The sequence below is a fragment of the Mobula hypostoma genome, chromosome 7 (assembly GCF_963921235.1).
Source record: "Mobula hypostoma chromosome 7, sMobHyp1.1, whole genome shotgun sequence".
Taxonomy (NCBI): Eukaryota; Metazoa; Chordata; class Chondrichthyes; order Myliobatiformes; family Myliobatidae; genus Mobula; species Mobula hypostoma.
In genome coordinates, this window is record NC_086103.1 from 38,964,433 (window position 1) to 38,988,053 (window position 23,621).

At 39.6% G+C, this 23,621-nt stretch overlaps 1 protein-coding gene across 1 annotated transcript; it reads left to right on the top strand.

Moving 5' to 3' along the window:
* The first annotated feature begins 149 nt into the window (after positions 1 to 149).
* LOC134349245 (ubiquitin-conjugating enzyme E2 A-like) lies at positions 150 to 20,553 on the top strand. The gene is made up of 6 exons (XM_063053277.1): positions 150 to 348; positions 8,521 to 8,601; positions 10,319 to 10,344; positions 11,845 to 11,934; positions 16,276 to 16,364; positions 17,658 to 20,553. Exons 1-6 carry the CDS (start codon positions 305 to 307, stop codon positions 17,784 to 17,786), a joined length of 459 nt encoding a protein of 152 aa, XP_062909347.1. The 5' UTR covers positions 150 to 304; the 3' UTR covers positions 17,787 to 20,553.
* The last annotated feature ends 3,068 nt before the right edge of the window (positions 20,554 to 23,621 follow it).

The following is a 23,621-nucleotide window of genomic DNA, read 5'->3' on the forward strand; positions in this document are numbered from 1 at the left end:
GCTGATTGGTCGATGAGCGAAGTAGAAGGCTATGATTGGAGCACCAGCTCCGACACGGGATTGGTTCGAATCTCCTCGGTCTCTGTAAGGTGATTGGGTAGATTAATATAGCTGCGGCGGCGGATTGGCCTGTCGCGACAGAACGGAACCGTCCTGACTGGGAGTCGGAGTCGGAGGCTGCTGTTTACTGCGAGTCGGCGGGGTGGGGATCGCTGCTGGCTGAAGCCGGAAAGACCGGACGGGATCTTTTGTTGCTGTGGATCTGGGAGATTTCAATAATTAAGTGACTTGCGGAAATCCGATAATGTCCACTCCGGCGAGACGGCGTCTGATGAGGGACTTTAAAAGGTGAAAAGGGATTGTGCTGCGTTAGTGTCTCTGGGGCCTCGGCTCGGTGGGATCCCGCTCAGTGGACGTAGGCTAAACCGGTGATGTAAGAGTCCCGTGTTGTTCAGCTCCAGCGCGGCATGCCTGTTATTGTCGGTGAAACTTGAGAGTGTAGCCGGCCTCTGGTGATTAGGTTTGGTGTGACCTGTAGTGTTGATATGGAGCAACGCCTGCTTATGTATGAGGCGCACTGTGCAGTAAATAAAGCAAATGATGTGGTGATTTTTGCCTCGATTATGTATTTTTCTGCTGCAAAATATTGTCGACTGCTAGGTTAGGTTTCTGCTGGGAAGTGTGGGTCGGCTGGTTCCTTTGTTCGGTGTAATTTAATGACCTAAGACTGATCACATATTCATTAAAATTGGGCAAATGATGCTACTTATTTCTTTTTATATTATAAAGATGTTCCAATATTTTGCAGGACATTTTTCTTTCTTCGTTTACCCTGCCACCCCCGCCCCCCTTGCCGAACCACCAGGATGTGTGGTTTCACAGATGTCAGCAGCCCTCTTGTTCCCTTGGCAATCCTCTTATTAACCTGAATCGTAGATGTTATTAAAGTTCTGTCATGTGCTTCCCGGCAGGAATCACGAATAAAGTGGCGCTGTAGTGTTGGACTTGCCAATTCAGGCATGTTGGAGCCACCTATCCACAAATGTGCATGTCAAAAATGTGTTCATCATTTGAGCAGTGTGCCAGGCTTTGACCATATGATAGTGTTTAAAAATCAAGTGAACAGCTCAGTAGCTGTGATCTTTACCCTTTATACTTATAAGTGCCTGCATCCAAAGTATTGGAGAGGAATCACTACTTCACCTTGCCTCTGCAAAAGTGAAACCACACTAGTGTCTTATCCCAAGCTAACATCCCCGGCGTTGCTGCCCTAATTATCTCGCTGCTTTAGTTGCTCACAGACCCAACACCAAACTCTCAAAACAGACATACTGCTCCAAGCTTAATACCCACTAATTCATAAATGCTCAAAATGCAGGAGGTGCATTGCGGTTCATGTTGTGAGCACATAGCTCCTGTGTAAATAGTGGCAGGAACATGCAATCTCTTAGAATTTTGGAGCGTTAAGATGCTGAATCAGAAGTGAAGATCTAATTGGTGGAGGAATGCAGTCTCTGCCTGAAACATCAACTGTCCATTCCCTGCTACAGATGCTGCCTGACTCTTCGAGTTCTCTAAGCAGATTTTTTTGGCTCTCAAAGTACTGACCCATTTGCCATCTTTGTGGCAGAATCTGTGGATTCCATTTCGACTTTGTATCAGCCACCCCAGATATCACGCCGTCCTTTATCCTGAGAGACTATCTAGGGAGAAGATAGTCATGATGAAGGGTCTCTGCCTGAAATGTCGACTGTTCACTTTTTTCCATAGATGCTGCCGGGCCTGCTGAGTTCCTCCTGCATTTATTTTGTGTCTGCTGCTTTGGATTTCCAGCATCTACAGAGTGTCTCATGCTTGAGCAAATATTAGCAATTATGTCAACTTCATTACTTCAAGGCACGAGCAGAGTCACTAGTAATCAATAACAATTCACTCTGGTCTTGTGAAGTACAAAATGTCAGATGTACTGGTCATATTTGAAAATAAGATATTCCAATTGAACTGAGAATTTTCAGTTTAAATGGTCCAAGTGCAAACGTCTCCATTAAGAAGCAACACTAAACATATTATTTGTAAAAACTGTAATCTGTGGAAAATGAGATAACTGATTCGATGTCTAGAATTCTGTGCTTGTATGTAGAAGTGGTTTTTATTGGGGGAGAACTAAATAGTACTTACAGTGTGCCTGTGGTTGCTCATTTAATTTCACTCTTGCTGCTGAGTCTAGGGTTTTGTATTCAAGTCCAGCCCAGAGGCTGGAACAAAGAAGTCTGTATTGACAAAATCAATGGTATAATGAGGGTGTGCTTTTTTTTTTATCAAACATACTAATTTTTTTGAATGAGACTGTCTTGAACTGGGGCTCTCAGATGGATGTAAAAGATCCAAAGTCATTTTCACGAGCAAGATTTGGAGGGTTATCCCTGAAAACTCAATATTTATCCCTCAATAAATATCAATAAAATTGAGTTTTACCATGTTGGTGTTTGTGGGAGTTTGCCAGGAACTAATGTGGTGCCATATATCCAATAAACACAAAGGTGGCAACACTTCACTCCGACTTCATCAATTGTAAAATCTCTTGGCATATTTCACAAATACAAATACAACAGTTGTGCGGTAAACCGTTGTCAACTAATGGATTGCAGATAGCCGTTTTCAATTTCCTTTTTTTTCATTTAATAGCCCATGGTGAAGTTTGATCAAATATGAATGGTCTCTGTTGTTAAGGGAATATTTGAATGCAAAAGCTCTCAGAAAGCATTTGAACTTTTTTCTTTTTAATAAGAAAAATAGCTTGGGATTTTTATAAACACAAAGAAATATTTAAAATGTCGCTGTCTACAGGTGAGGTGCCGGAGGATTGGAGAGTGGCTCATGTTGTTCTGTTGTTTAAAAAAGGATCGAAAAGTAATCTGGGAAATTATAGGCCAGTAAATTTAACATCGGTAGTAGGTAAGTTATTGGAGGGAGTACTAAGAGACCGAATCTACAAGCATTTGAATAGACAGGGACTTATTAGGGAGAGTCAACATGGCTTTGTGCGTGGTAGATCATGTTTGACCAATCTATTGGAGTTTTTCGAGGAGGTTACCAGGAAAGTGGATGAAGGGAAGGCAGTGGATATTGTCTACATGGACTCCAGTAAGGCCTTTGACAAGGTCCCGCATGGGAGGTTAGTTAGGAAAATTCAGTCGCTAGGTATACATGGAGAGGTGGTAAATTGGATTAGACATTGGCTTAATGGAAGTGGTAGTAGAGAATTGCTTCTCCGAATGGAGGCCTGTGACTAGTGGTGTGCCACAGGGATCAGTGCTGGGTCCATTATTATTTGCCATCTATATCAATGATCTGGATGATAATGTGGTAAATTGGATCAGCAAATTTGCTGGTGATACAAAGATTGGAGGTGTAGTAGACAGTGAGGAAGGTTTTCAGAGCCTGCAGAGGGACTTGGACCAGCTGGAAAAATGGGCTGAAAAATGGCAGATGGAGTTTAATACAGACAAGTGTGAGGTATTGCACGTTGGAAGGACAAACCAAGGTAGAACATACAGGGTTAATGGTAAGGCACTGAGGAGTGCAGTGGAACAGAGGGATATGGGAATACAGATACAAAGTTCCCTAAAAGTGGCGTCACAGGTAGATAGGGTCGTAAAGAGAGCTTTTGGTACATTGGCCTTTATTAATCAAGTATTGAGTATAAGAGCTGGAATGTTATGATGAGGTTGTATAAGGCATTGGTGAGGCCGAATCTGGAGTATTGTGTTCAGTTTTGGTCACCAAGTTACAGAAAGGATATAAATAAGGTTGAAAGAGTGCAGAGAAGGTTTACAAGGATGTTGCCGGGACTTGAGAAACTCAGTTACAGAGAAAGGTTGAATAGGTTAGGACTTTATTCCCTGGAGCATAGAAGAATGAGGGGAGATTTGACAGAGGTATATAAAATTATGATGGGTATAGATAGAGCGAATGCAAGCAGGCTTTTTCCACTGAGGCAAGGGGAGAAAAAAACCAGAGGACATGGGTTAAGGGTGAGGGGGGGAAAAGTTTAAAGGGAACATTAGGGGGGGCTTCTTCACACAGAGAGTGGTGCGAGTATGGAATGAGCTGCCAGATGAGGTGGTAAATGTGGGTTCTTTTTTAACATTTAAGAATAAATTAGATAGATACATGGATGGGAGGTGTATGGAGGGATATGGTCCGTGTGCAGGTCAGTGGGACTAGGCAGAAAATGGTTTGGCACAGTCAAGAAGGGCCAAAAGGCATGTTTCTGTGCTGTAGTTTCTATGGTGCAGATGTTGGAAAAACAGTAAGACACACAAAATGCTGGAGGAATTCAGCAGGTCAAGCAGTCTCTAGGAAAGAAATAAAAAAAAAAAGTCTTATGTTTTGGGCCAAGACCCTTCATCAGAGCTTCATCCTGATGAAGGGTCTTGGCCAGAAATCTCAAAAATTTCTTTCTCTCCATAGATGCTGCCCGACCTGCTGACGTCCTCCTGTATTTTGTATGTTTTACTCTGTATTTTTCTAATTCTCTTAGTTTTTTTACCAAACTCTTCAAGGTCAGTCAGTTGCATTTTACATGTACTCAGTGTTTAAGTGGCGCTGTTAGTTTGCTGTCTGGTCTTGTTCTCTAATTAAGCAATGAAGAAATGTTGCATTGCTTTTGATTTGTATTTGCTCCCTCACACCTTGAATATATTAATTCAGAGCTCAGGTGCAGCCTGGCAATTCTTGTATTTAACACCATCCCCAATAGACACAAGGGTGGTGCTAGAGTTTAATGGATTAACTAAGCAGTTTACCACGGCTTGTCAGGTTACACTTGTATTGAGTGACCACCTGCTATCAAGGTAATCATGTGCTGCACGTTATATATGCTGCTCAATCACTTTTGACATTGATTCTTACTCGTATTAGTGTAGTTTTTGTCTTGCAGCCACCTTTTCTAAATACACTTTTCTTTGGTGAGGAAAACCTTTTCTAAATATATTTCTTTGGTGAGGAAAAGGCAGGAACAGTTAATAGGACAGCCTAAATGAGATGGAGAAATCACTTAAGGAACTCCACCTGTGGGGCAGAAACAGATGCTTAATCTTTTAGGGCAGATTAGATGACAAGTATTTTGAAAAGGCTTTCATTTGCGTCTTTGAAAAAATTTGAACTGGAGAAACAAATAAGATGAGCCAAGATATCTCAAAAGTCAGACACAAATAGTAAAACAGACCAGAGAGATGAAAATAGACCAGGGATGGAGCATGAAGTAAAGTAAAATAGGAGTTTCATGTGGAGATGAGGTGAGGGCAGTTTGAAAAGGAATTTCTACAAAAAGGTGATTTTAAATTAAGACATTTTGTTCCCCTTCCCAGCAAAAAATTAAGCTTCAAGTCTTTGCTCTGCATCTCGCTGGCTGTTTAAGCACTGGTGTCAAAGGGATAGACACAATCTATTTTTACAGTTACTGGTTGTCACAGGGGTACCAGGAGTATAAATGTTCCACTTTATCCTTTTTCAGTGCATTTATTTGAGAAGGTTGCAAGTTTCAGCATTGTCTTTGATTTAAGCCCTGTATTCCAAAGCACCCTATTGTTTCAGGAGCCATCTTATAAATGCATTTTATTTTTTTTTCAGACACTTTTCCCTTTTAAATATCCTTTTTCCAAGTTCTCTTCTTCCTTGAGAGTACATGTTTTTTTCCTGTCAAGATTAATCTATTCAAGCAGTGAATGTTTCTGTGTGACCTGTGTAATGAGTGGCTATAAACAGTATGCTAAAAGATAATTTGCTGTTGTGATCCTTCTGCTCGGCATCCACACAAGTAGATTTTATAAATGAATAAAGTTTTCCTTTAGTCATACCAAACCTCTACTGTCATGACAACATATCTTTCTTTTTCAAAGGAGCCATTTAATGGTCTTATAATAGGGGGAATAGTTTGCAAATTCATTTTTGAATGATTTGACCTTGTGTATTATCACTATACAGAATATTAAAATACGGTATCGTGTTCATATAGCTAGTTGCCATTCTGATGTTCATTGTGACATAAGGAGGTAATGGTCCCTAAACAGCATTTGAAGTGTTTATATTTTAGACGCTGTCGTTTTTGAATTCTCCATGAGGAGGTTATAGAATGTTGAATGGTACAGGAACAGCCCCTTTGCTCCATGATGTCTGTGTCACCATCATGCCAATCTAAATTAATCCCATCTGCCTGCATTCCCTGCCTATTCATGTGTGTTTAAATACCACTTAAGTGTTGCCGTTGTATCTGCTTCCACTGCTTTTGCCTGCAGAACATTCCATGCATTTACCACTCTTTTTTGGAAAAGTTATCTCAAAAATCTCTAGCCTTGGAGCAACATCCTCTGGAATTAGACATTTCCACACTGAAAAGCAAACTCTGACCATGTACCCTATCCATGTCTCTCATTAGTGTATTAACCTCTAACAGATCACCCCTCAGTCTCTTCCACTGCAGCAAAACCTGTCCCAAGTTTGATCAGCCTCTCTTTATAGCTAATCCACTTCAACATGCTGGTTAATCTCTTCTGCACCCTCTCCAACGTGTCCATATCACCCCAGTATTGCAGTGATCAGAACCGGACAATGTACTCCAAATGTGGCCCAAACAAAGTTCTATAGCACTGCAACATGACTGCCCAAGTTTAACACTCAGTGTGTGAAGGCAAGCACGCCGTTTGCCATCTTTAGCACCTCTGGTGCCGTTATGGACCTGCAGATCCAATGGGAGAGTGTGGAACTGAGTTAATGTTGTGGATACCGAAAATCAAATATTGAAAGCAGATACTGGAAATACTCACATCAAAGTTGCTGGTGAACGCAGCAGGCCAGGAAGAGGCCTCTCCAGGAAGAGGTACAGCCGACGTTTCGAGCCGAGACCCTTCGTCAGCAACTTTTATGTGTGTTGCTTGAATTTCCGGCATCTGCAGATTTCCTCGTGTTCACGACTGGAAATACTCTGGAGTTTGGTACATTTATGGACATAGAAATAATTAATAGTACAAGTCAATGACTTGCTCTTCATTGAAAGAAAATAACTTGGGAGATGTATCAGTTTTTAAGTATAGTGATGGAGTAGTGAGGGGAAGTCAGCACAAAATAGACTTTGGGCAGAGAGAACAAGGGATACAGAGCTAATGGCTCCTCTTGCCTTCAGAGTTGATGCTGGTTGTGGAGTAACTGACTGGGAAGTCTCTTTGTAAATGGAGCCTTATAATACAATTAACCTACCCTATTCATTTTCTGAAGTGAAGAATGCAGAGGAAGATTTAACTACCAAAAATAATTTTGCCAAAAAGGTACTTATTATTCTTATGTGTGGCCTTTAGTGAGTTTTGTCCGTACTGTTGCTACCACTCTATACCAAGTATATTTGGAATTTGAGTGAAAGAGATTACTAAATGTGATGGATGCCGTGCTGAATATTGATGCCCTGGTTCATATTTAAATAAAAGAATCTCCATCTAAGTTATTTTTATAATCCCATGAGTATTTAGCTTCTTTCTCTATTTATACTGACCAATTTCTAAAAATAACCTGTTTTACAATCTATTTTGAGAACTATTATGAATGTGGATGATGCTGCAGTAATTGCTTTAGTGTCATCGGTAGACGTTGTTTCTTTCAAAGTTTGAGAGGAGTGTATTGAAAGTTATTTGTAAGAGGTAATGTAGCTCATGCGATGAATTGTTTTTAATTAAGTATTGACATTTTCATCTGCTATACCCATGTAAAATAATTGTGAATGGCAAAATGTGATGTGACGTGAGCAGCCGCAAGCAGCACTGGCTGATGACAGAATCCAGCAGCATTTGGAAGAACTTGTTCTTGTAGAGTGAAGGCTTTGAATGGCATCCACAGAAGTGACTTGTCTTGAGACCAGTGCATGGACATCTGGGAACAAGTGTCTTATTTATTTTATTTAAAAGTTCAGTGCAGGTCAGGCCTTTTTGGCTTTTCCAGCCATTCTGCTAGCACCCCTCCGATTTAACCCTAGCCTAATTGGGAAATTTTACAATGACCAGTTAACCTACTAACCAGTACGTTTTTGGACTATGGGAGGAAACCGGAGCACCCGGAGAAAATTTGCACTTTCCATGGGAAGGATGTACAAACTTCTTACAGAAGATGCCGAGATTGACCTCTGAACTTTGCCCTGAGCCGAAACAGCATCACAGCGCTACCTTCGCACCCTAAATCTCTGATTTGCACTGAGAAGATGAACTAGTCTCGGCATTTAAAAAAAGAATTGTGTTAAGTAATATCTTATAATTAAAGTTTCGTAGGGCTGGGTGATTTGAAAATATTCAAGTTGGTGTAACTAATCAAGTATAATGAAATGCATGCTCCTTCAACCTGTTTGTTATGGCTTGTACAATGCAAAAGCACTCACCGAGTAGAATAAATTTCACTTTATTATTCCATTTAAGTCTTTGTATATTAATGAATCAGAGGTCTTAAATTTGCATTGTAAAATATGTTGTGTTTAACCAGGCTGCAAGAGGATCCTCCAGCTGGTGTTAGTGGTGCACCTTCAGACAATAATATAATGTCCTGGAATGCAGTTATATTTGGGTGAGTAAAGAATGCAGTGACAACTGTAATTTGCTTTTATTCTTAACCAAAGGAACATTCAAACAAAAGTCAACAATTTATTGGGGAAAATGCTAGTTATAAATAGAAGAAAAGAAGCGAGTTTTATTAAATATTGCAGAAAACCCTGGTTCTGCTCAACTGATTACTTTTGGCCGCACAATATGTCCCCCAGAGTAGATGCTGTCACTTGGAGCAGGCTATTTTGTTGGGTCTCTGATTTTTGAATAGGGTTAGTGGAGTAAGCCAACAGCTAAAAGATTTAAAGGTACTCCATATGGTTGCACAAGGGACTACAGTATGGATTTACAAGTATTCTGCAAAATTTAACTGAAGTGAATATTTGACTAGACAGGCATTCTTTGAAACAAGCATCTGAGTGAAGATTTAACTGAGTTGCATAGAGTTATTAAAATAAAAGAAGTTGAAAACAAAGGATGTAGATTTAAACTAATTTTTAAAAGAAATAGGAAGAATTTTGAGGAGCAATACTTTCACCAATGAAGAGTACTGGAATTGACCACATGGAAATTAAAGCCAAAACCCTCACATTGCATTTAAAAGTTAACTGACTTAATCCATAACAGCACGGACAAAGAAGAGCTATAAAACTCTCTTATCTGTGCAACATACTGCTTGCAGAAGTTGAGTTACTACTTGATAAATGTTGTTATAAATTTACCAATGGTGTATCAAACTTCAAAAAAACACTTTGGTTATATGGAGTGGCAAGCTGTGTATTGCTCCGGCGAATGCATTATTTGGAAACCAAAAAGAGCTGGAGTAGGTTTGGTTTAAAAGTTCCACAGATCTTGTATGAATTGACTTTCACCAAGACTAAAGTGAAACCAAAACAGGATCACCTGTGTAGACTTTGGGCCCATATTTGATCCCTGTATTGAGATACAGTTGTTGGGAATTGTTTTCCCAGTGTAAGATACTACTTTTGAGAATGAGCTTTTGACCCTAGTAGGAGGAGTTCAGTTATGCTGGATAAGGGCAGGATGAGGCTTCCCATTGGGAGTCGGTCAGTTATCATTGTCCATGCGCACCTGTGAAAATGTATGTCGGGTAAGGTAGTTCAAACGTGCTTTGAATCAGATGGGTCTGATGCAAAGCACGTTTATTATCAAATAATGTGTAAATTATTCACCTTGAAATTTGTCTGCTTACAGACAGCCACAACCGGCCTGATTCAATCATTTCAGGAAAGTAGGCAAAAAATTGGCAAAACTGAAGTTGCTGTACAATTTTTGTGTGACCATTTTTTTTTAAAGTAATGACAATTATTTAATTGCTCAAGTTAATTTTGTAAGTGTAGTTATTCCATTAACTTTAAAATTTTCAAGATTCCATATTAACTTTATGGAATCTATAAACTTTAAAACTAAGACTAATCTTGGTGATAGACATTTACAATAACACAATTAACATTAGCGAAGCTTCATCTATAATAATTTATGGGGGCTACAGTTTGGATCTATTTCAGAATAATCATGAGAAATGGATTTTTGTTGCCAAAACAATCTTGGATTACTCAGTTGCTCACGTGCACTGGCAGAGCAACCTTAAATTGCAAAAAAATTACAATATATTGTCACAGATTAATTTGGTTCTCCTTGGGCTGTACACATCAGATGTTGGTACCTGCTTTTCCTAATAGTTCTAATACTTCTTTTGTTTCTGAAATTACTTCTAGACCTGAAGGAACACCTTTTGAAGATGGTAAGTGACCAAAATATTTTTTTTTAATTTGAGAAGGTAATGGGAAGAGAGGAGGAAAATTTCTCTGATCTTGGAAATGTCATTCTCCATGCCGTGGCATACGTAGTTGAAGTGTTGCCTGAGGCGAAATGTCTTTTTGGTGTGTTTGCACCAAACGTGTTGAAACACTTTTTGAATGGGTGCTTGGCTGCTTAAATCATACACTAGGTTACAGCACTCATTTTGCTCGAGTGCCTAATGATTATGCATGAAAAAATGGTATGTCTATTGATATTGTTACCTTAGAAGCAGCAATAAAGTCAATTATAAGTACCTTTTCTTGAGATATAAAGGCACCTGTTCTTTAGATGTAAATAAGTACATTGTACACAATACAAGTACCTGTTGTTTTGATAGATATTTGTCTTTATAACTGATCAGCCCTTGATACAACAATAAATTTTCCACTGAACATAGACATGAAACTGGCATCAGGGGTGACTTTCAGACTGACATGCTAATAATGTTTGCATTACAGTCCAACAAAGGAAAATTCCACAATTGCTTCTACTCTGCAGAAGTACATTCTTCAGCATGTCTGTATAATTGTTAGCTTTTTGTTGTGCTTTGATTTACTTTGAGTATTGCTATTCTGGCAATTGAATGAATGATTAATAAACAGCCAATGTTCATAGAAACATAGAAACATAGAAAATAGGTGCAGGAGTAGGCCATTCGGCCCTTCGAGCCTGCACCGCCATTTATTATGATCATGGCTGATCATCCAACTCAGAACCCAGCCTTCCCTCCATACCCCCTGACCCCTGTAGCCACAAGGGCCATATCTAACTTCCTTTTAAACATAGCTAATGAACTGGCCTCAACAGTTTGCTGTGGCAGAGAATTCCACAGATTCACCACTCTCTGTGTGAAGAAGTTTTTCCTAACCTCGGTCCTAAAAGGCTTCCCCTCTATCCTCAAACTGTGACCCCTCGTTCTAGACCTCCCCAACATCGGGAACAATCTTCCCGCATCTAGCCTGTCCAATCCCTTTAGGATCTTATACGTTTCAATCAGATCCCCCTTCAATCTTCTAAATTCCAACGAGTACAAGCCCAGTTCATCCAGTCTTTCTTCATATGAAAGACCTGCCATCCCAGGAATCAATCTGGTGAACCTTCTTGGTACTCCCTCTATGGCAAAGATGTCTTTCCTCAGATTAGGGGACCAAAACTGCACACAATACTCCAGGTGTGGTCTCACCAAGGCCTTGTACAACTGCAGTAGTACCTCCCTGCTCCTGTGCTCGAATCCTCTCGCTATAAATGCCAGCATACCGTTCGCCTTTTTCACCGCCTGCTGTACCTGCATGCCCACTTTCAATGACTGGTGTATAATGACACCCAGGTCTCGTTGCACCTCCCCTTTTCCTAATCGGCCACCATTCAGATAATAATCTGTTTTCCTATGACAGAATATCTGTTCTTTTCATTGATATTATGTAATAATTTTTGTTTCCAGGTACTTTCAAATTGGTTATAGAATTTACAGAAGAGTACCCTAATAAGCCTCCAACTGTTAGATTTGTGTCAAAAATGTTCCATCCAAATGGTAAGTGTTGTAAATCCTTCAGTACAGCCCTATCACTTTTGTTTTTGCCACACTCTTGGCTATTACTGGGATATAATACAATGGTGGCTTCCTTTTTTTTCCTCTACCCAGTTTCCTGTCCTTCATGAGTGAAGTCAAAATGCTGTGGATTGAACTATAATACTGAAAGTCATTGGAATAGAATTTGGAAGGTCTAACACTTGAATTGACTTTATTTCTTACGTCCTTCACATGCACGAGTAAAATTCTTTACATTATGTCTGCATGTGAAAACAATGTGCAAATTATAGTAATTTGTCATAAATAGTTTGTATTTATTATAAGAGAACAGTCAATATGGCTTAGAAATGCAATTGTGTCAGCATCAGTTAATCAGTCTGATGCCCTGGTGGAAGAAGCTGTCCCGGAGCCTGTTGGTCCTGGCTTTAGGCTACTGTACCGTTTCCTGGGTGGTAGCAGCTGAAACAGTTTGTGGTTAGGGTGACTCAGGTCCCCAAATGATCCTTCAGGCCTTTTTCACGCACCTGTCGCTGGAAGTGTCCTGAATAGTGGGAAGTTCACATCCACGGATGCGCTGGGCTGTCCGCACCACTCTCTGCAGAGTCCTGCGATTGAGAGAAGTACACTTAATGACAGTAAAGGAACAGTGATATATTTCCAAGTTGAAATGATGAGTAATTGCAGTGTATTTATAGATGGTGCACACTGCTGTCATGGTGCACCAGTATGTAGAGAGTGAATGCTTAGGATTATGGATCTAATAGCAGTCAAGCACACTGGTGTGGTTTGAACCACAATCATCCAGACAAGTGTAGTTTTTCTTCACACTCCAGAAATGAATCTTGTAGATTTTGGAGAGTCAGAGATGAGTTATTCAGTTTGGATTAGTCAGTGTGTGACTTCCTTTTGTAGTCGCCTTATAAGTGGCTAGCCCATTCAGGTTGCTGGTTAATAGGGGCTTTCAACTCCACATGCTGAGGACTCAATAATGGCAATACCATTAAATGTCAAAGGTTAAACTCTCTTGTTGGAGGTGGTTGTTACTGACAATTTTGTAAGATTGTTATATCACAATTAAGGATTAGCTTTATTTATTTTGTTTGTACATTTAGAGAGAGGAGCGCATAATGGAGCCTCCCAGCTCTTATGCCTTGCTGCCCAGCAACCCCAACAACCCCAGTTTAACCCTAACCTAATCACGGGACAGTTTACAATAACTAATTAACCTACCTGGTACATCTTTGGACTGTAGGAGGAAACCAGAGCACCCTGAGAAAACCCATGCATTCCACGGGGAGGATGTACAGGGGACGCTGGGATTGAACTCCAAACTTCCAATGCCCCGAGCTGTAAAAGTGTTGGGCTAACCGCTATGCTACTGTGGCACCCACAATTTATTTGTCACATGTACATTGGAACATACAATGAGATACATAATTTGCATCAACAACCAACACAGTCCCAAAGTGCTGAGGGCATCCATCAAGGGTTGTTGTACTTCCAATGCCAATATAGCACGTCCACAACTAACTAACCCTTACTGATTTGTACCATCTTTGGAATGGGAGATCGAACTGGAGCATGTTGTTTAGATCTTGCTGTATACAAACATAGACATATCTTCTGCGAAATTGCAAATGGAATTGAGCATTGTGTAATCGATACTGAACCTGACGGAACAAATGAGACTGGATTACAGCTGTACATAATTCCCGCTTGGATGCTTGGCCCTCAATAGTCATAACCAGTGGCAGGCTTTCACTATTGCCATCTATTTCCACTGAGTTCATTCTTTGATGTCACGTTTGGTTAAATGTTGTTTTGATAACAAGCAGAAAATTTTGTGATTTCTCTGGAATTTCGTTCCTTTGTCCATCCAGTGAATAGTGTGACGTCAATTGTAAAATGTCAGATTAGATTTGTCCAGCTTTTTGTTGACAGTATATAGTAGGACATTTTCTACTGTGTTGGGTGGATGCCAGTGTTGTAAATTGGATTGGAACAATTTTGCTGGAAGTACAGTTCTAGAGCACAGGTTGTCAGCGCTATAGCCAGAATGTTGCCTGGTCCCATAGCCTTTGATTTAACCAGTATTCTACTGTTTCTTGTAATAATGTAGAATTAATCTGTTTAGTTGAATACTGGCTTTTTTGGCAGAAATTGAGGAGATTGTCACCCATCTCCATTCCCTGAGGTTGGCAGAGGATTGATTTTTAGCCAATACATTGTCGAATTTGCCATTTATTATGGATGGGGATGACCTTGAATTGGCACCTCCTATTTGCTGTTAATTATCGCACTCCATTCATGATCAGATGTGACAGGACAGCAGAGTTTTGATCTGGTCTACTGGCCCTAGAATCACTTTATAGTCGCTTGCTACTGCTCTGGTGTTGCAGCTTTGCCCACAGTTGTTCCAGGAGAATGGTTCCACACTCTCTGTTGAGCTCTGGTTGCTCTGCTGACTTCCGTGGCATGACAGATGTGCTGAGCATATCAAGATGGAACAAAGGACTACAAGTGTGCTCAGTTTCCAAAGTCAGTGTGCAATGTACATTGCCAAGGGATCAATGGATCAGATCAAAACTCAAAGGGAAAACACTCCAGTGGCTGGAGTCGATGGTGTCTGTGATTCTGAGCCTCCTCACTGACAATTAACACAGCCATAGCTCAAGGATATGTGGTTTGCCCACTACTCTATTCTCTGTACACTCATGACTGTGTGGCTAGGCACAGCTCAAATGCCATCTGTAGGTTTGCCAATGACACCACTGTTTCATGGCAGATGACAATGAGGAGGTGTACAAGAGTGACATTGACTGGTTGGCTGGTGTCCCAACAACAATCTTGCACTCAGTGCTAACAAGAACAAGGAATTGATTGTGGACTGCAGGAGGGGGAGGTTGTGAGAACACACATCAATCCTTACTTATTGAGGGGTCAGGAGTGGAAAGGGTGAGCTGCTTCAAGTTCTTGGGCAGCAACATCTCAGAGTATATCCTCGCCCCAACACAGTCACAAAGAGGGCATGCTAATGGCTATACTTCATTAGTTCTTTGAGGAGATTTGGTATGTCACCAAGAACTCTAGCAAAATTCTACAGATGTACCATGGAGAGAATTCTAACTCATTGTATGATTGCCTGGTATGGAGGTTCCAATGCACTGGATCAAAAGAGGTTGAAGAGGGTTGTAGACTTAACCAGTTCCATCAAAGGCACAGCCCACCCCGGCATCGAGGACATTCTACAAAAGCCGGTGCCTGAAAAAGGTGGTATCTGTTATTAAAGACCTTCCACACCTAGGCCAGGCTGTCTTATAACTACCCTCAGGGAGGAGGTGCAGGAGCCTGAAGAACCACACTTAATGGTTCAGAAAAGGCTTCTTCCCTTCTGCCATCAGGTGTTTGAATGAAGCCATGAATACTACCTTGCTATTCCTCTTTCACATTATTACAAATACCAGCCTTGCAGATTATATTAGCTTATCAAAAATAAATATTTTGAAGGATATTTCCTAAATATTGCATTCAAAAGAGGTGAGATATTTAGTAAAGGTTATATGGAATGAAAGAAAATCTTGCTAATTTTTAAGCTTATTGTATGCATTTTAAACCCGAGATCATTTATGCTGGAATTGCTGTATGGGTAATTTTTTTGAGAGACTGGGGTTGGAATAGAATTTTATGCTTTAGAACACAAGTACTTTGGGACAAGCATGTTCTTGATTTTTTTTTCCCTATATTGTTAATTTTGCATAACCAAAGAGGTGTGGTGAAATGCTAATCATGATCATATCCACATTTTGCCATAAAACTTTCAAGCTGCTTACTGGCTAAGTTTCTTTCGGGTACAGCTTGTTCACAGTACCTGGCCATCATGCATGTTTGTATGGCTACCTGTCCAACTACAGCTCATTATTATTATATTTTTAAGTTGGATACAGGCTTGTTAATTTCCAAGATTTAAAATTCAGATTTTAAGTACAGTCCGAGTACTTTGTTTTTTTTTGTAGATAGAAGTTAGGACAGTTAGCTTATCAGGATGGGCTGAATGTATTCATATTGGAATTAGCCTGCTTTATTAATTCCATTGTTTTGCGAGGGTATTAGCTTCAACTATATGGCACACACAACTTGCTGATAACCACCTCACCATTATAAATACATATTTGACTGCTTATCACTTTTGGTGTCCATTATTGCTTCTGCCCAATCAGTGGTTTGATCATTTTGCTTGTGTCTTATATGCTAAAAGCAAAGGAACAAATCTACTGCAGATTTTGCATGAAACTTTCAGTCATGCTGTGAGAAACAGTTTTTTCCAGTGTTCTGTGTTGATAGTTTATGCAGATGGAAGTATATGCTTAGACATTCTTCAGAATCGTTGGAGTCCAACCTACGACGTTTCTTCAATTTTAACATCTATTCAGGTAAAATTTCAATTTTTAAGTATTATCTCTTGGTCAGCCAATCCATTCTACTTCCCTGAAATCACATGGTCTGCTTCATAGATGTTATTCTGCACTCTTTGCCACCTGCAATTGATGCCTATAATCAACTCATCTTAAACTTGTCACATTTATTTATATATATATATATTTAGAATAGTGATCCCAGCGCTATTTTGTGACATTCCATTGTTTTCAGCTCTACACCTTTGCCAATGAGTAATCTAATGGCCATCTAATTTCTGTACTTCAACTTCCACTGTCATATTTTACTTTGTAACATTCCTTATCCTCTGAGGAAAATTTCCTTTTTCTCCCATAATTTACCCTACTCCTTAAAGCCATCTTTTGCTGTGAACTTGTTTCCTCACTGTTTTTCATAGCCATTGAATCTTTTGTGCTTTAGTATTTTCTATGTCCTGCTTGCTCTCATTTGTAGGAACTTGCGGAGTAGAAGCAATGGTGGGCTATTTGAACCTTGTACCGGTGCAGATCCAAAATTTCCAGAGCTGCAGGAACTCTCCCCTTGCATGCCAATGATTTCCATCAACTCCCACATACTACAACTGCACCACCTATGCACCTGTCTCAAATTTAGTTATTAAATATTTTAATTTTGTTTAGTACCACTTTGTTTTCTTCTAAGTACAGAGTAATTTTCACACTTGTTGGATCTATTTGAGAAAAGATAAGGATGGTAAGGAAACTTTTTCACCCAGAGAGTGGTGGATATATGGAATGCTCTGCCCCCAGAAGGCTGTGGAGGCCAAGTCTCTGGATGCTTTCAAAAAAGAGATGGATAGAGCTCTTAAAGATAGCAGAATCAAAGGTTATGGGGATAAGGCAGGAACTGGATACTGGTGGTGGATGATCAGCCATGATCACAGTGAATGGCGGTGCTGGCTCGAAGGGCTGAATGGCCTACTCCTGCACCTATTGTCTATTGAACCAATTGATGCAGTTTATTTATACTTTCAGGAGCTTTGATAAGGTGCCTTGCAAAGATTTAATAAAATTTGACTGTATTTCATTGGGCGGGGGGTGGGGTGTTAATAATCTAGATTATCAGGAATCTTGCATCAACTTGTTCCTAGCTTAAAATCTCAGAACAATACACAATGCATTCCTTTATGCAAAGGACTGAACAGTTCAGAGAAATGGTCACTGAGCTGTCACTGGTTTAAATGTTATTCAGTGTTAAACTTTGTTATTAAATTGAGTGTTTCTAGAAGTAACTTTCCAAAATCTAACACATTGTCTCTTCTGCTTACCTAGTCGCTACTTGATGAGCCAAATCCAAATAGTCCAGCAAATAGCCAAGCTGCACAGCTTTATCAAGAAAACAAACGGGAATATGAGAAGAGGGTATCTGCTATTGTGGAGCAGAGTTGGAGTGACTGCTAACCTACAGCAACAGCGATTCTCTGCCGTCTGCTCAGTGCATTATTTTATTTGAATAATTGCAAAATATGGTGTCATGAGACTGGCAGAAGAGTCAGCATAAGTTTTTTGCTGACATTCTTCAGAAATTTAACCCTTTTGACGTTTGTGCTGTTGAAGGGTTCTTCTGTTGCATGATGTGAATTTGTAAGCAGTATTTGATTAATCTGTACACTTTTTTTCCTTGTTTAGGCATCATCACTGACCCATTCTTGCATCAACCAGTGTAATAGCTCCTCACTGATACAAGTGAGCTTGACTTGTTGAATTGCTAGCAGCAGCAGTGTCTGATTTGCATTGCAATAAATTCCGATTCTGGAATCCATTATATTAAACTTATAGTTCATTATTAAATGCTGATGTCCTGATCACCAGCTGAAACTTGAAGTATGTCTGAAGAGCAATTACAATGCAATTTGCTCGGCAACCACGAACAGCCTGTTGTGACATTGGCTTACTGGAAACCTACTTTTTAGGATCTTGGTGTGTGTTGGTAGTAAGCAGGCTTATTCTTTTCATGTAGCTTGCAATGAAACTGAGTTAAATTGATGGGAGGACACATGCCCGCACTATTGGATTTAGGAGTGCTAGGGAAAGTACATGTTCATTGAATAGAAAAGCTGTACCAGCTGTCAAATCTGATTAGTTCAATGTGTTTACAGCCAGCAATTGGTCATGTAGGTTCATGAGAAAAGGTTTGAATCTGTAAAATAGCAAAAAGCAGGTGCTTCTATTATTCATGTGTACTCAGAACAATTATCTGTAGCATTGCCTTTATTATCGGTGACTAATGACTTACTACATTTTGATTACTCACTTGTGGATGCTGTTTACAAAGCACAATTACATTTAGAGATGTATTGGGGAAAATCAGCAGTCTGCTTCATTTGGTGCATGTGTCAGTTTCCTGAGTCAGTTATGTTTGGGAGAGATCTCCAAATATGTAATCAAACTGTTCCAGCAAAAAAGAGAACTTGCTCTTCCAAAATATTCAATTTCCCCCTCGAGGTACATATTTATGTGGGAGATTAAATCCCTTTGGTACTGACGTTACTGAGTTTGGATAAGCAATGAGTGCTGTTAGATAGACAAAAAAACATAACAGCCAAATCTGGTACCATTTCCTGATGCCCATCCAAGAGTTGCTTTTAATTTAAATGCAACCTAATATTTTTCTGTTCAGTTGATAATGGTGTCTTGTATTCCAGAGAGCAAAACATCAGATTTGCTTCTTTTTAAAAGCAATATCTAAAAGTTTTATGAAATATCTCTTTTCATTTTGATGACTCGTCCCCATTTATAGTTGCCACTAAAGGGGCAAAATTGAATGCTCTTGCACTGAAGATAATTCATTCTTGGGGATGCTCTGTGCATTAGGTTACAAACAAGGCTGGTGGTTTCCTTCAATGACACCTTAGTTCAGCTGTGCAAAATTACTTACACTGACAAAACTTTGAAATAATGGTAAAAATCAAGTATGACATGTAGAATATTCCCAGATTATCTTGTTTTCCAAATTAGCCTGTTAATGTCTTCGCAAGTAAAGATTCTTATCTCTAGTCCCACCAACAACCACTTTTCTGACAAGCGGCCAAACTTGAAATGAGACATTTTAAAGAAAAAAGCAATGTACTGAGCCACTTTTACAGCTGAAACATGAATTGCAGCTATCACTATCAAAATGTGCTTAGTAAGAACCACAGTTCTGTTTATTTTCTGGAAAAAAATTTTCACAGGCCTTACCATGATGGAGATTGTCACCATGGTGAGCTGAGTAATTCGGGTGACCATCTTATCCCTTTTGAGGAGCTTTGGAGATTGGTTTAGTGATGTGTATGTATGTGTGTGTGAGAATACTTCTAATTTGTTTTCTGCTTTTGCTATAATGTACTCTTGTAATTTTTTTTTCCAAAGGTTACATTTTCTGCTATTTTGTGAGAATTACTGTTTATGCTGTATAAAGAACTTTTATTCTTATTTTGTAAAGATGTTACGTTTAAATCTTAGCCCCTTTTAAGGTGCATCAAACATTTTTGTACTTTACAATGCTTTTTATAAGGAAGTGAGTAAAGGAAATGTATTTATGATTCCATTCAAGCAATTCAATAGTAGTAATTGGTCACCATCTATTTCACTGAAGAAAACAAATCATTTAGTCACTTAACAGGTTTTATACAGGAGGTGATTAATGATATTTGTAATGTTTGTCGTGATAGTGTGTTTTTGTTTCTACTCTTGTCTTTCTTGGAGACTTGAAAAGCAATTGATGGGCTTGTGTTCCATTTTTATAAGGCGACACTGCGAGGATGTTTCCAGACCTCTGGGCTCTGCGATTTCATGATGCTTATGTTGTACAATATGTATTGATGCAAAAACAGTTTCAGATTTTTTAAAATAAAATCTTTGTGAATATCCTTTGAAATTAATAGTGATCAACCTATCTCTTCTTGTAACTGCCCTCTTTTAATGAATGTGAAAAGGCAACAGATAACTTGAACTGAGGAAGGTTCTTTGAGCCATCCATGGTAACTGCTTGTTTTAAATTTTGGTCTCCACTTCTGCTTCTGCAATTTATTGTCAATACTTTTTTCAGCCATCTGACTTCCAGATTTTAAAGAAAAGTTCCTTTCAGTTCAAGGTAAATTTATTGTCAAAGTACATGTATGTCATCATATACAACCCTGAGATTCATTTTCTTGTGGGCATACTCAATAAATCCATAACAGAATAACCTTAATAGAATCAATGAAAGACAATTTGTCTTTTGTTCAACCAGTGTGCAGAAGACAGCATACTGTGCCAATACAAAAAGAAAATAATATTTATTGCTTATTTATGTATTTATTATTAAGAACATGAGATGAAGACTCCTTGAAAGTGAGTACATAGGTTGTGGAAACATTTCAATGATGGGGCAATTGATGTTGAGTGAGGTTACCCCCTAGTTGGTTTAGGGGCACCTGGTGATGAGGCTCCTGTGCCACCTTCCTGATGGCAGCAGTGAAAAGAGAGCGTGTCCTCAGTGCTGGGTGTCCCTAATGATAGATGCTACTTTCCTGCTATTTTTGCTTTTCAGCTTTGTTTATTGTGACCAGAGAGACGAGCAATTTTACAGTTGATCACTGCCAAAACAGATACTAAATTACATCTTGTTCTTAATGATTTAGATGTGTTAATATTTAGTAAATATTCATTCCAAACAACTTTGTTTCAAACCACTATTGGCAGAGGAGCTGTTTGTCCCAAAACTATTCTTGTATAGTACAAAGATCACTTCCAATGATAACCTTTTGCATGAGCCCCTTGTCAATCGATTCCTGCAAGGTGAAGGGGAATGATCCTGTAAGTATTCTGAAGCAAAGTATTGGGATTAAAATCAAATCACCCATTATCTTATAAAAAAGCAGTGCAGGCTGGAGGGACCAATTCCTGTTCCAAATGTATGTAAAGCACTGTGGGGAAAACGACAGTTAAAATATTTTTTGTAGTTTTTCAGGCTGAACTCCAAATTGGATAAACCTACATTTTAGAACTAATATGTAAAATAAAGCAACAGCTGGAGAACAATTTGCTGTGTAAACTTTGCTGTTGCTTTGAACCATTTATCTAACAAATGTTAGATGTTTTAACTATTTTAATGTGACTCATTAATGATAGGGGGGGAAACTGACAAGGCTTTGTGAAGAATGTAAGAGACTGTGACTAGCTGGATTGCCTTCGCATTGATTTGACATGCACATGATGGGCCAAGTGGCCTCATTTCCTCCCTTAACCTGAGATTCTGGAGCACATTTGCTGTTCTGTTGTTTCCAATTATGGTAAGTTACCAGAAAATGGGGACTGCTGGAATTGTTTAATTTCGAGATCAGTCGTTTGTGCAACAGTGACTCCTTTTCGAAGAAAACTTGCATATTTTCACGAGTAGTATGTATCAAAATTATTTCTAATAATATTTTACATGATACAGGAAAGCTTTTCCTGTTTCATCACATGAAATCTTTCATTCACTCGTACATTGGAGCAGCATCTGTTTTGTCCGGCAGGAGCTCCTTGGTTTTGGTCAGATTTATTTAAAAGGCAAGTGCAAGTATTTCATTGTGCAGACATTCAGTGGCAGGAGACTCTCATCAAGCAACTCAGCCAACTTACTATGATTCTGGTGTCAACACTGGACAAGGACCGCACTGAGGTGTTGACACGACAATGCAGCCTAGCTGTAACAAATATACAAATCGTCCCATGCATACTGTATCATAATTTAGATAAAGATTAACTTTTTGTCACAGGTATATTGAAACATAAGTAAAATATGATGTTTGTGTCAAATTAAATCGGGGAGAATTGTGCTGGGCAGTCTGCAAGCGTTGCCACACTTCTCTTGCCAACAATAGAGCAATGATCAATAATTACTTGCATAGGAAAACTGAACATTTTCAGTAATGACTTTGCATATCACTAATGCAGGGGCTTACTGGCACCTTCAAAGCAGTTGCTTTGGGCAGACGGGACTCATCAGTTGTGGTTAGCAGCTCACCTGGGAGAAGGAAAACTCTGCTCCCAGACCTATGCTGCCGTGTAGCTATACCCACTCATGGGGAAGGCTTCTGGAGTAAACTCTTCAGGGACAATCGGGAGCTGGAGTCCCTAAGGCAGACTTGTGTGGAGTTCAGTGCTGACTGGAAACTACCGCTTCACCGCTGGTGTCAAACTATATCGGCCTCGGCCTCTGCCTCTCCTTTAGATCCATAGGCTGTGCGGAGAGAGGGAGCCTGCTACATGGGCAACAGCTTCCTCTCCAACTCGTACTTGCGTAGCATGTAGGCAGCGGGGATGCAACATGTAGAGTTGACCCTGACCAACGGAGGACCTCAAGATGAGGTACCTCAGAACTGACATCAACTGTTTCCCCACCTCATAAACATCTGTTGTTTTACAGCCAGCCATATCATTTTCTATTTACACTTGCCCTAATTTCATTTCATTTTTGCATTGGCCCAACACTACCCATAACTAAACTAATGGAATGTATACAGTGTCCTGGAATTAATAAATACTATCAAACATCACTAGCATGAAAAATGTTTTACACTAAGTCTCCCATTCATTTTTAAAGCAAGCTTTCCATATGTCAGATCACTTGCAATGTGGAAACCCAGTATTCTCTATTTGCTCTATCTGAGTATCAGAGGCCAAGACTCTTATCAGAACCCTTGATTAAAATCTTACAAGAAGCTTCCATCTGTTTCACAGGTGTAACACTTATAAATGAATGGAAGACCTTTCTTTTATCACCCCCAGCATATTTTCCACAACTAAAATAATACCAACCAAGCAGTCAGTCAGGCTTTCTAGAAATAATTGACTTGGAATAATATCAACCTTTGCCCTATAATATTGTAAAGAATATATTTCATTAGGAGTGTGAGGAGATTTTGTATGTCACTAAAAATACTCTCGAATTTCTACAGAAGTACTGTGGAGAGCATTCTAACTGGCTGCATCACCGTCTGGTATGGGGGGCGGGGGGCTACTGCACTGAATCAAAGTAAGCTGTAGAATTGTAAAATTAGTCAGTTCCATCATGGGTTCTAGCCTCTAGCCTCCATAGTATCCAGGACATCTACAAGGAGCGGTGCCTCAGAAATGCGGTATCCATCATTAAGGACCCCCACCACCCAGGACAAGCCCTCTTCTCATTGCTACCATCAGGAAGGAGGTACAGAAGCCTGAAGGCACACCATCTGATGATTCAGGAACAGCCTCTTCCACTCTGGCATTTGATTTCTGAATGGACATTGA

Coding starts and splice junctions, on each gene's coding strand:
- LOC134349245 (XM_063053277.1), top strand. CDS start 305: ATGTCCACTCCGGCGAGACGGCGTCTGATGAGGGACTTTAAAAG. Junction 349..8,520: donor CTGATGAGGGACTTTAAAAG/GTGAAAAGGGAT, acceptor GTGTTTAACCAG/GCTGCAAGAGGATCCTCCAG. Junction 10,345..11,844: donor AGGAACACCTTTTGAAGATG/GTAAGTGACCAA, acceptor TTTTGTTTCCAG/GTACTTTCAAATTGGTTATA.